This window comes from Lemur catta, chromosome 9, assembly GCF_020740605.2.
Source record: "Lemur catta isolate mLemCat1 chromosome 9, mLemCat1.pri, whole genome shotgun sequence".
NCBI classification, from domain to species: Eukaryota; Metazoa; Chordata; class Mammalia; order Primates; family Lemuridae; genus Lemur; species Lemur catta.
In genome coordinates, this window is record NC_059136.1 from 24,219,067 (window position 1) to 24,231,823 (window position 12,757).

The 12,757-nt window shown below is 54.4% G+C and overlaps 1 protein-coding gene across 2 annotated transcripts; it reads left to right on the forward strand.

The window, feature by feature from the left end:
- Positions 1-2,077: 2,077 nt before the first annotated feature.
- Positions 2,078-11,561, forward strand: JRK (Jrk helix-turn-helix protein). Of its 2 annotated transcripts, none has more exons than XM_045560983.1 (2): positions 2,078-2,111; positions 5,371-11,561. In XM_045560983.1, exon 2 carries the CDS (start codon positions 5,820-5,822, stop codon positions 7,539-7,541), a length of 1,722 nt encoding a protein of 573 aa, XP_045416939.1. In that variant the 5' UTR covers positions 2,078-2,111; positions 5,371-5,819; the 3' UTR covers positions 7,542-11,561. The 2 variants fall into 2 exon arrangements, with proteins under 2 accessions (XP_045416939.1, XP_045416940.1); XM_045560984.1 differs by having other exon boundaries at positions 2,084-2,102.
- The last annotated feature ends 1,196 nt before the right edge of the window (positions 11,562-12,757 follow it).

Genomic DNA, 12,757 nt, shown 5'->3' on the forward strand with positions numbered 1-12,757 from the left:
ATAAAATGCTTGCTGTTTCAAGCCACTAAGTTTTGGGTGGTTCGGTAGACAGCAGTTGACAGCTGATAGGGGGCTAAGGTCAGAAACCAAGAGAGCAGGGAGGCAGCAACAGCAAGATCATGGAGGTATGGGTCGAGGGAGGGCAGGCGGAGGGAGGGCAGGTGGAGGGAGGGGGAGAGGTTGGATGTTGGGTGGATTTCGAGGTAGAGGATGTGGGTATTAGGGACCGAGAGAGTCAAGGGTGACTGATTTTCCTGGCCTGAGTGAATGGATGGTGAGTTGCCATTTACTACAATGGAGGGGCGGCAGATTCCAGGGTGGGAGCAAGGCTGGGCAGGAGCTCGAGTGTGCAGGTCTGGAAAGGCCATGTCTGAGGTGCTGTTAGAAATTGTGCAGAGATGTTGGGTCCCAGACAGGAGTCTGGACTTCTGGGGAGAGGTCCTGGCAGAAGACATGAATTTGGGAGTTGCCAGCCTTTGATGGTATGTAAAGGCATGATGCTGGAGGACCTCCCATGGAGTGGGTCCAGATAGAGAAGAGAGCTGCAGTGACCCTGGAATCAGCAAGGGAGGGAGGAGAACCAGGGGCGAGGGGTCCCAGGCACCGAGGGAAGACTGTGAAGTAAGCAGGTGTGGACTACCAAAATCTGTATTAGTTTCCTGTTGCTGTTGTAACAAGTTACCATAAATTTGGTGGCCTAAAACAATACATACTTATAATCTTACCATTCTGGAGGTCAGAAGTCTACAATTAGTCTAAAGGGGCTCAAATCCATGTGTCCACAGGGCTGGTTCCTTCTGGTGGCTTCAAGAGATAACCTGTTTCTTTGCCTTTTCAACTTCTAGAGCCACCTGTACTCCGTGATTTGTGGCCCTTCCTCCAGCTCTCCAACCTCTGTCACGTTTCCTTTGCTCTCTGCCATCACCGTGGCATTGTCTTCTCTCACTTGGCCTCATAAGGACACTGTGAGTGCAGTCCATCGTCCGTACCCATGGGCTCTGCATCTGTGATTGGAAATATTAAAAAAAACCGCATCTGTACTGCATCTGTACATTTTTCCCTTATCATCATTCCTGAAACAGTACGGTATAACAACTATTTTATGCAGCATTTACAGGTATTAGGTGTTATAGGTCATACAGAGATGACTTAAAGCATACGGGAGGATGTGTTGGTTTATATGCAAATACTACACCATGTTATAACTGGGACTCGCGGACTCTCAGATTTGGATGCCCTCGGAAGGCCCTGGAACCAAGGGAGACTGTACGTTGGGTCCACCTGGATAAACAGAATCATCTCCGTATTTCACGAACCTTAACTTAACTCCCACCTGCAAAGTCCCTTTTCCCAAGTAACATACTCACCGGCTCTGCGGATCAGGCTGGGGACATCCTCGAGGCCATGATTCAGCGGGCACAGTCCTACCGCGGCTCCCAAACACTCGCGCACGTCCCGTGCACCATACATCCATCACCTGGGGTCCAGAACAGTCTCAACTCACTGCAGCTCAAGCCCAGATCGCACCGAGGGCTCCCAGCTCAAAAGTTTCAGATCTCATCCGGTAAACCACCTAAGTGAGGTATAGATAGGCTCTAGCTACGTGAGCGGCCGAGCGGGACGAAAACGGACCTTGGCCAGCGGCTTCCGCCGCGGGAAGAGGGGGGATCACTGCCCTCCCCCACCAGACACTTGTCCCTTCAGTCAAAGGCTGTCCCGGGCTGGGGCTACTAAACCCAAAGTCGCCCTCCGCGCTGACCCTTCCCGAGGCCACAAGAAGACCCCCAACGCCTCCTGCACGGGGTTTTCACTCGTAAAATGTGAGACTCCAGTGGCCCTGCGCCCATCCTACAGATGGAGAAAGTCGAGTCCGGAACGTCCGCGGGCGAGGCTACACACAACCCGCCCCCACCCTACTCCCCCTCCCGCGTTCCCTCCGCTTCCAGCCGGCTTCCGGGAAAGCCGGCTCCGGCACCCAAACGCCACCGAGATGCCGAGTCCTCCAGCCTGCCTAGAGCGTCCCGGAAGCGGCTGGGGGAGGCGGCGAGGCGCGGACCAGAGCGGCAGGCACATCCGGCCGGCGGCGGTGGCGGCGGCTCGGGGTCCGTAGGGTGAGTGGGGACCGGGCCGGAGGAGCGGGAAGGCTGGGCCGGGCGGGCGTGGGCGACCGCTCTCCGGCCCCTGCTGGACGCGGGTGGGGGCCGCGGGCGGGGCGGACCGCGGGCAGCAGCGCCCTCTCCCGGGGAGCCCCTCCTAGCTCCAAGGCCCGAGCCCCGGGGCCGCCCGCCCTACCGAGGACCCGGGCGGGTCCGGCCCCACGACCCTCCTTGAAGCTCCCCCACCGCCGTGCCTGGCCTTGACGCCCCAGCCCAGACCCCTCTCTGGCTTCCACTTTCAGGGAGGATTAGTCACGAGGTACCTTTAACCCCAGAAGAAACCAGACGGAGACTTTGTGCTTCTTTTTTGGTCCGTTTTTGTTCTTGCCCCCAAATGAGTTTCTACCCTTAAACACTGTCCTTGGGATACAAAATTTTAAAACAAAGGCTGTCCACAGTAACTCTGAGAGTTCTGCGTGATTTAGGATGTCCTTCGCTGAGAAAGGCACCCGCGTTTGTAACGCCTATTGCCCCCTCCGTAAACACTCCTTGGCTTCCGGGCGCTCTCCCTGCAGAATGCACACCCCTGGTATTGCTGTCCAAGAAAAAAGAGCCCCATCCTTCTCCCCGCGAAGACTCTCCAATCCACCTCTTCCCCACTCTCCAGAATCCTTGAGTATTTCTGGTACACCGCTATCACCAGGCCAGTGAAAAGGTGCTTTCTTATAGCCTTCCCCTCAGTTTCTCAGGGCCTTTTCTAAGGCATTGTGATCCCCTCACACAGGAATGGGTATGAATGTGGAAAGTGCCTCCCTCTTCTGCCCCAGCTCTGTCCCCTTAGCCCTCCCCATTTTTTGTCTGAGCCTTGGGGACAGGAGGATAATTTGTTTCATTCCACGTTCAGGTGGCCCCAGAGTATCAATGCTTCCTTTAATGGCGCAAGGCTAGAAACCCCCTTAATTTCTCCATACCATGTACCCGTTTGCTTAAGAAATTGTTTCAGAAAGAATATCTGGATTTCATTCTTAAAGGAAGTTTTTGGTCTTGCAAACAGGATAACAATGTGTTCAGTCATCTTTTGTAGCCCTGCCACACCTCCATGTCACACATCAGGAAATGTCCATAGTAAACCCATTTCTGGTGCTGAGCTGCCTCCAGCAAGCTTCTCCAGGCATCCCAGTCCTGAGTCAGTTTCTCACAAGTTACTGTGGGATTCCATATTTCCCTGGGTCTTTTTATGGTGGTTTCATATTAAAAATCTCCTTGAGGGTGGATTATGGCCTGACTTCCCACCTGTTGCCTGAGTGAGATACACACATCACACTGTGTATGTGCTGTGCCAAGCAGCACACATACCACACAGTCACCCCAGTAAATAGAATGTAAGATCTTAAGGGAACAGCACCTGCATCTTGCAGGCCAGGATACTGACTCAGAAAGGGGTAAGGACTCTCCCATAGCAAGCTGGTGACAAGCCTACAATTTGACTTTGGAGCTCTTGCTATTTTTGAATAAACTTCTCATTTCTCTTGAGTTGTGGTCTCAAAGGGCTATGTTTTTATGTTCCACATGTAAGTAGTCCTCTGGCCTCATTGACTGCATGAAGTTGGAAGAAACAGCCTAGAGAAGGATTCAGGAGGGAGGAGCCGTGGATGGGAGTTCTAGTGGTCCATCCATGAGTGTGGTGTGCCTTTTCATCATGGACTGTGGCTGAAGGCAGGAAGCTTGCTGGTGCCCCTGCCTGGTGGTCTGTAGTCCCTCCAGATGAGAATGGGGTGGAGAGGGCATGAGGCCAAGTCATGAGGGACATGAGTGGAGAGCACAGGACTATCCTTAGCAAACACACTGCACTGAACAGACCCACAGGGCAACTCAGTGTTGGTGCCAATGTCTCTTTGGTCCTCACAGGCTAGAGGACATCAGTGTCTTATCAGGTGACACATGTGATCCCCACAGGCTGCCCTGGGCTAGTGAGGATGCTGTTCTGCACAGTGGTGCAGGGAGGGCTATCGGGTGTTTAGAGAAATTGTAAAAGGATAGGATTATCCAGCTCAAAGGACCATAATGACCCAGATCTTCTTTATATGGATAAAGAATGGGCAGATAATTAAAAACTCCAACAGAAAGATGCATTTGATTAGAGCCATGGAGTTTATATAAGTCACTTTTCTTTGTATTATCTTACTAACTTGGATCAAAGGTGTGTATGTAAACTTAAAAACAAAGTTTATTACTTACAGGGTACAAAAATGATTCAGGAAAAAGTCCCTGCTCCTGGTGGGCCATAAGATAGTTCTGGTATTTTGCTTCTGGCATGAATTAGTAATTTATTCATAGAGCATCTTAAATTACCAAATACTTTGGAAGCCCCTGCTCTGGCCTAGCTCTCTCCTGTGTCTTCTCTGTGCGCATGAGAGTGTGCACATGCAAATGAGTGGGGGTGTGTGTGTCCAGCAGGGTCTGTGGTCCTGCTTTGTTGTGGAGCCCAGGTGGACCACACTGACAGGATGGCACTGGGTGACAGGTAGGGACTGGAATTTCAAAGACCAGCTGGCTCTGAGCTTGAGGAGTCCAGTGTGTGAGACACCCTGAAATAGTCATATGCTGTCCATTTACTGTGGTTCCCCTTAGACACATGTTGTTATGGAGGTCAGGTGGTTGGTTGTTGGAAACTTTGGCGGCACTTCCCCGCTCTTGGAGGAGTTTGAGGCCACTATTCTAGAGAAAGTTCCAAGGCCTAGTTTTCTAGAGGCAGTTTGGGGCTTTTTGGTGAGAGAATTTTAGGCACCCTGCTCCAGTGGGGTTTGATGGGCATGTTTCAGAAGAGGTTCATGAAATCCTTAGCCCTGAATGGTTTTGTGGAATTCCTGCTCCCTGCATCTTTCTGTCCCCTGCCTCTGCTGTTCTAGAAGGAGCAGTTGCTGCAAGAAAGTCAGTTTGGGCAAGTGGGAGGATTGCTCTTGGGTCAGCCCAGCATCTCTGACTTCCTGGCTTCATCTCATGGCCTCTCCCTTGGCATTTTCCCCCAGAAAGGCCAGACTGCTCTCATGAGAGCCACTTTTAGTTTCCAGCCTTGGTGAATTACTCCTTGGTAGTAGCTGGGAAGAGCCAGTGTGACAGCACATCTGTGGGCTGGGCTGGGGTGCACATCTACTGGGGACAGCCTCTTCCCCACGGCTCCTGCATTGGTGTGTCCAGAGTAATGCAGGTGCACTCAGGGAGGCCCCGGGTGCTCTCTGTCATGTTTTTCTTTTTTTTCCCCTCTGCTTTCCAGTTCCTGAAGTACTGTGCCTGTGAGGTGCCGTCGTGGACCCTGGAGAGAGGCACAGGCACCCACAGCCCATTGCAGTAAATCCTCGATTAACCTGAAACCTGCCCAGTGTCTGGGGAGCTGCTGCCACGGTACCCACAGAGAAGGCTGAAGTTCCAGCCGTATGGAGCAGTCCAGGGCAGGCTGACATTGGTCACCTCCCCCACAGAGAGGACCAGCAGCGGACTACATTGCTAGGAGCCAAGGCCTGAGTGTGCTGAAGCCTGGAACACTCTGGAAAGCTGAGGCTGGTGTTGCTGCAGGTGGAGGGAGGAGCCCGGGAGAGACTGGGGCTCATGCCCAGGATCAGCAGAGCAGGGCAGGCAGAGTGGAGAGGGAGAGACTGAGGCACGGGAGGGGAGCAGGAGGAGAGGGAAGGGGCCTGTGAACCCCAGGACCAGCCGCCCCTCCCCATGGCCTCCAAGCAGGCTGCCGGGAAGAGCAGAGGGGAGAAGCGGAAGAGGGTAGTGCTGACCCTGAAGGAGAAGATCGACATCTGCACACGCCTGGAAAGGGGGGAGAGCCGGAAGGCGCTGATGCAGGAGTATAACGTGGGCATGTCCACCCTGTACGACATCAAGGCCCATAAGGCTCAGCTGCTCAGGTTCTTTGCCAACTCGGACTCTAACAAGGCACTGGAGCAGCGGCGCACCCTGCACACGCCCAAGCTCGAGCACCTGGACCGCGTGCTTTACGAGTGGTTCCTGGGGAAGCGCTCCGAGGGTGTCCCTGTGTCAGGCCCCATGCTCATCGAAAAGGCCAAGGACTTCTATGAGCAGATGCAGCTCACGGAGCCCTGTGTGTTCTCCGGAGGGTGGCTTTGGCGTTTCAAGGCCAGACACGGCATTAAAAAGTTAGATGCGTCCAGCGAGAAGCAGGTGGTTGACCACCAAGCGGCCGAGCAGTTCTGTGGGTTTTTCAGGAGCTTAACTGCTGAGCATGGTCTGTCGCCTGAGCAGGTTTACAGTGCTGATGAGACTGGCCTGTTCTGGCGGTGCCTGCCAAACCCCACCCCAGAAGGTGGGGCCATGCCTGGCCTCAAACACAGCAAGGACAGGCTGACCATCCTGATGTGTGCCAATGCCACGGGCTCCCACAGAATCAAGCCCTTGGCCATCGGGAAGTGTAGTGGCCCCAGGGCTTTCAAAGGCATCCAGCACCTGCCTGTTGCCTATAAAGCCCAAGGGAATGCCTGGGTGGACAAGGAGATTTTTTCTGATTGGTTCCATCATATCTTTGTTCCCTCAGTGAGAGAGCACTTCAGAACCATAGGTTTGCCCGAAGACAGCAAGGCCATTCTCTTGCTGGACAACTCCCGGGCTCACCCGCAGGAGTCTGAGTTGGTTTCCAATAACATTTTCACCATCTTCCTGCCTCCCAGCGTTGCGTCATTAATTCAACCCATGGAGCAGGGCATTCGAAGGGACTTCATGAGGAATTTCATCAACCCTCCCGTCACCCTACAGGGCTTCCACAGCCGCTACAGCATGAATGATGCCATATTCAATGTGGCCTGTGCCTGGAACGCGGTGCCCACCCAAGTCTTCAGACGGGCCTGGAGGAAGCTGTGGCCTGCGGTCACATTTGCTGAAGGCTCTTCAGAAGAGGAAGGGGAGGAGGAGGAGGAGGAAGAGACAGACCACTTCAGAGCTAAGCCGCACAATAAGACTTTTGCTCACATCCTGAAGCTCGTGAAAGAGGGTCCCTGTTGCCCAGGCAACAGACTTCATAAAAGTGAGGCCAAAGAGTGGGGTGCAGTGGAAGGGGAGGTGGAAGAGGTACGGTCCCCCGTTGCCATGTCGCCAGCAGGGGCGGTTTGGAATCCAGAAAAGGCAACAAAAGCCGGCCAAGACAGTGCAGGAGACTCTCGTGAGAGTGAGGAGGCAGCCTGGGAGCAGGCGGCCATGTCCTTTGACGCGGTCATCCGCTTTGCAGAGGGCCAGCCTTGCTTCTCCACACGGGAGGTGGGGCAGCTGCACACACTGCGGTCAGTGTTCAGGAGGCAACGGCAGATGCGGAGGAGGCGCGTGGCTCTCAGGGCTGTGGTCAAAATTGAAGCCCTCCAAGAGTGCCCTAGTGGTCGCGTGGCCTCAGCTTGTTCTCCTTTGCCCTGCTCGTCCACAGCAGATGACTGATGGCTGTCATCGGCGCTTGCCTCTGGCCGCCAGTGCCTGTGGCTCTGTGCTCCCCAGCGGTGTGGTCATTTGGCCCAGACTGTCTGCCTGAGATGGGAGAGCACTCTGGGACAGAGAGTCATGGGTGCCCACAAGTACGGAGTCTCAGTTACCAGAATGGCCTGTTCCTTGCATGTCCCTGGTAATCAAGGTTTGACTTTATCACCTCTCCCATCATCTGAATGTGAGGAAATATTCTGGAAGGGTCCAGCCTAGCCTAAAACAGACCAGAGCCTTACCCTAGCTGGACCTGGGGCCAGGCTGGGCTGATTCTGGTCTTGGGTTGGCTGGCTGAGCCTTGCTGTGTCGCAGGGCAGAGATATCTGTCTGTTCAAGTGGAGAAAAGCTGCCCTCCAGGCCGACAGGTGGCAGTACCTGCCACCACCAGATAGGCTGCCATACATCCCAAGTTCCGGGGTCCACCTTTCCTGCCCCTCGGAAGGCCCAGTCTGCGGGGCTGGCAGCCATCCCTGTGTTGGCTGGACCCCCAGCATGGTGCCTGAGGACACATAGTCCAGGGCTGGGACTCAGGTCGAGGCTGTGTGTCCGCAAGCCTCACTCGCAGCTGTATAGGCAGCATGTCATTCCCTGTGTCTCCACTTCAGTCATAGCCTCACTCAGCAGCGTGACTCTGGGATGTTCCCTTGTTGCCAGCAGATCTTATCCCTTGGGCTCTGACTGCAAGGTGTGGGTGGCCGCCATGTTGAGTTGACTTGGCGGAGTTCCTTTCCTTAAAGAAAGTAGGAATGTCTGGCCAGGACCTGCTCAGTGCCCAGATAGAGGAGCACGGGGCACTGTGTGGTGTTTTTAGCGCTTTGGCTCAGAGTCCAATGTACAATGTTCCCCAGAGTTTCTCACTTACAGCCTTTACATGAATAAATCTTGATTGGGCATTCAGAAACTAGTCTTAGGTTTGCACATAAGTCACTGAAGACAGTAAAACAGGCTACTTAGATTTCCAGCAATATTTGTGCTTTTATTCTCAGCTGTGACCACATCAGTAATAACATTTTGGAAGGGTTGTCTGGACTGGGTGGTTTCATAGAGGCTGGTGGTAGGAGGACGTCATTATCCGCTCCATGTCTCTAGTGGATTTGTAGCTTCTCCATTTCCACAGCACCACTTGCTGCCTGAAGCTGCGATTCCAGAAGGCCTTTGTCCACAGTGATTAGCCTCTTCTTTGAATGTACATCAAATAGGTTTATTTTCCTACATTCTTTTCACTGCTTTGTCCTTCAATTTCATTCCCTTCTTGAATTCACATCATGGCAGCTGAATTGGCACAGTTTTCGTTCTAGCTATTTCTTCCACCAAGAGACCCTTGTTCCTGAGGGAAAGCAGTTTCTCCTATTTTTACATTTCTCTAAACACAGAGGTGGCAGTCATTGCTGACAGCCCTATGCCGTGGAAGTGTGTTTCTTGCTTTAAATGCATGTATGAAGATTGTACATGATTGGTTTTTACAGGTTTCATTGCTGATTCTTTGGGCCCTGTTACCGTGTGCTGTGTTGCTCACATTGCTCCCGTCACATGTCTGGGGTGGGTAGCATTTTGACATTGTGTACTTTGTCCCATTTTCTCGGCTCCTGTGCATCCCTCATGGCTGAGCCTGACAACTGAGACTGTGAAATTGCAGCTGCTTGAGGTGTCACAGGTTAGATGCCAGCGGCCCAGGGCTTCCACAGCAGCAGGATGTGCTGGGTGGGTGGAGCTGGGGTAGGGAGCAGGGTGGGGCAAGCATAGTTCCTGGCTGGCTCTCCTGGGTTCCCCAGGGATGGTCGGCCCATAAGACTGTAACTCCTCAGGACCAGGACTCTTACCCCTCATTGCCATGACCTGCTCCTGTCCTGGCCGTGTTGGGGCCGATCAGTCACCTACGTGGCTGGGGTGATGTCTGTCCTCAGGGTGCTCCTCCTTCCAAAGCCAGCTGCAGCGAAGCCTGCTGGAGTCTGACCCTGAGCACAGCCTTCTGTGGCTGGGATCCCTGGTATGTCTCTGCGGAGGGTTCTCATGATGAGCAGTACTCAGGCCCTGCTCTTCCTGCAGCTCCGTGCTCTCCCGGGCTTGTGAGGTCTCCCTCAGTGTGAGGTTCAGGGGCTGTGTGCTCTGCGGGGCCTAGAGCTTGTTTGTCTCTGAGTTGCTGGGCCCAGCTACCAGGCGAGTGCCTCCTGCCTCCTGGGCTCTTGCAGAGACAGGCTGTGTCCTCTGGACATGCTTTGTTCTTTTCTTCCCAACCAGTATCTCAGAAGCTTAAGTGGTCAAATGTTTTAGTTTCAGAATCTTTTTTTCCTAAACCATGTCAGGTGGACCCCACTGTGCCATGTGCTGGGGTGGAGGTGCACAGGACCACGTCTCTTCACTTTGCTTCCAGTGGCTGCTGAGGCCCCTCAGGAAGCCCTGGGCTCTCCAGAGCACAGTGTGAGAATCGTGTCTAGTCCCACCTAAATGCCTTCTCCCTTCTCACAGTGGCCCCAAAGGCACTAGCCTCAGGTCCTCACTGTCTGGTGGGGATTGGTAGATACTGCGCACTCTCATTTGGTACCTTAGTGGCTTTTCCTGTCCCACCAGGAAAGCCATTTTCAACCAGTGTGCTCACCTCAAGTGATGCCTCTGAGTACTCAGGACCAAGGGTGTGCACCTGTATTCCTATCCTAGTGGCAGGACCCTTGGCCACCATACATCCCAGGGTGTTGGTACCCCCACACCCCACCTTCCTTACAAGCAAGTGTCACCAGTGCACTTGTCAGGCACCCCCAGTTGTCACCATTTAGGACTCTGTGGGTCATTTCCTGGGAATTCCATTTGCCAACCTTGATCTTCCTGTCTCTTGATGTTCAGGATGAGTTAGAGGACCCACAGCGTCCTTAGCAGTGCCAGAACAGGACTCGGTCTCTCTGCTCTTCCTAATAGGTATGAGGAGTCTGACGTCCCCAGTGCTGGACACCTTGTAGGTGTCAGTCACTACCTGTTGAATGAATGAGTTGGGCATCATATCCTGGGTGATGCCTGCAGCACTGGAATCTAGGGAAAGGAGACAGAGCATCTGGTGGGAAAGTTGGAACGTCCTGCAGTTGCAGCTTCCCTGACTTGGGAAAGGCAGCCTCTGCCCTGGGCAGCTCCCCATCCCTAGGGGTGGGCAAGCAGAGGCTGTATTCACAGGGCAGTGTAGATGGAATTCAGGTGTCCGTTTGGAGGTGGGATAAGTAGGTGGTCTTTAAGCCCCTTCTATGTTGGAGTCAGTGCCCAGAGCACCTGCTTCCCAGTGGTAGGGTGTGTACTGCTTGTGCCAGCCTGGCTGGCTGTGGGTGCCCCAGGGACTGTCCTGGAAGTTGTCTGTCTCAAGCACATGAAGGTGTAGAACCGACCCTGCCGCTCACCAGTAGTTCCTGTTGGGGGCAGGGGCAGACAACTTGTGCCCTGGACCCACATGTGTGTTATCTTTACATAAGCCTCATTCACAATTAGCCACTGCAGAGCAGATGGGAAGAAGGCAGCTCTGGTCTCCCCTGAGGCCAGCAGGCCGCAGCACTTGTCCGGTGGACTGAGGGAGGGTGGGCGTGTGGATAGACTCACCAGTGGATGAGGTGATGGAAGAAAAAAGGGTGGAAGGAAGTTGTAGCCCCTTCTCATGATCTCTTCCACTCAGTCTTCCAAGGCTAGGAGGCCAGAGTCCCCTGGGAGGCAGCTCAGGGCCACAGCGGCCAGATGAGTTTCTGGGCGGCAGGATTTGAGGCAGGGGTGTGCGAAAGGCGCAGACTGCTTCCATTCCTGGGAGGCTGTGGCATGGGGCAGCAAAATTTGGGACAAACTGAGACCCACCCACACTGCACCTGAGAGGTCCTACCTTAGCCCCTTTGCAGGGAGGAAGCTTCCACAGGCACCCCTGTTGGGGTTTTCCTGGGACATAAATGTGCTTATGTGGGGCTTAGGGTGTGGAAGTTACAGTGTGGACTGGTGCGGAGTGGCAATCATAAGGGCAGCCAGGAGGGGTGGGTGGTGGGCTGGGAGGCAGGGCCTGGGTGGGGCTCCTGAGCTGTCCTTTGCTTACGCAGCTCCACCCGAGCTCCAGGACTCTCCTTCACAGGAGCTGGGTTCTCAGGTGCTGCCTTGGGCTCAGTTGTCTGCTGGGAGGGTAGGGAGAGGGCCACTGTGAAACCTTGCTCATCTCCCCCCTGCTCAGCTCTTGCAAACCCAGGCTTGGCCATCCCCAGGGCTAGGGCCTGTCCCACGTGCCTGCTCCCTTGCCTGTGTGTACCATGTGTGGACTTGGCTCTGTGCCTCCTCTTTCACACGTTGACCCTCAGGCCTTGTTCCTCTTTTCCTTGCAGGGCAGAAACAATGATATGACATGAGGTGGGCTCACTGCTAGAGGTGAGACTGGGGCCCAGGGAGGGGCAGGTATGTGTGGGCAGAGCCAGGCCTGAGGCTTCCCATTCGTGTCTGTCAGGGTGCCTGCTCCAAGTGACCAGCCCTGTGTTCTCCACTATCCGTTCTTCTGCCCTCACTCACTGTTAGACCTGGAGCAGTGCCCTCAACAGTAAAACAGAAGAGTGGAAACCCCCCTTCACCTGCCTTTTTGGGTCTCACTGTTATGTGAGGCCACAAGGCCTCATTTTAGTTCCACAGGTGGTCCCGAACCTCTGAAGTGGCACAACCCCTGCTGGGCCCTGGTCTCGAAGGCAGTATGATTGCCTGCCTTCTGAAGCCCCAGGACCCAGGGCAGGTTCCAGGAGGCCTGCTGGCCATGGCTAGGCTATCCTTTGGAGAGCCTGTCAGCACAGCCTTCACACACACACTGGCCAGGAAGGGGGCCATGACGTCCTCCAAGGCCTTTGATGTCTGTGGGCCATCCAGTGCCAAACAGGTCAGGGTTGTTGGGCCTGGTTAACAGCGAGGGAAACTGAGGTCCAAAGCATGGAGGGCTTTGTCTAGTAGGTCTGGGCATAGTCTACTTAGGGGTCAGGAATCCTGCCCTGGTCCCAGTCCACCCCAAGCCAAGGTATGTTCCCGGGCTTGCTTACCCTCTTGGGGTCTTGGTTTCCCTATTACAGATGCATGTGGAAGGAAGGACTGTAGTCTGGGGTGGCTGTGAGGCTCAGCGGCAGGAGCTGCCAGGCTGAGCCAGGACCTTGCACCTGGGCCAGCCTCTTCTAGACCATTGCAGCCCAATGGCCCAT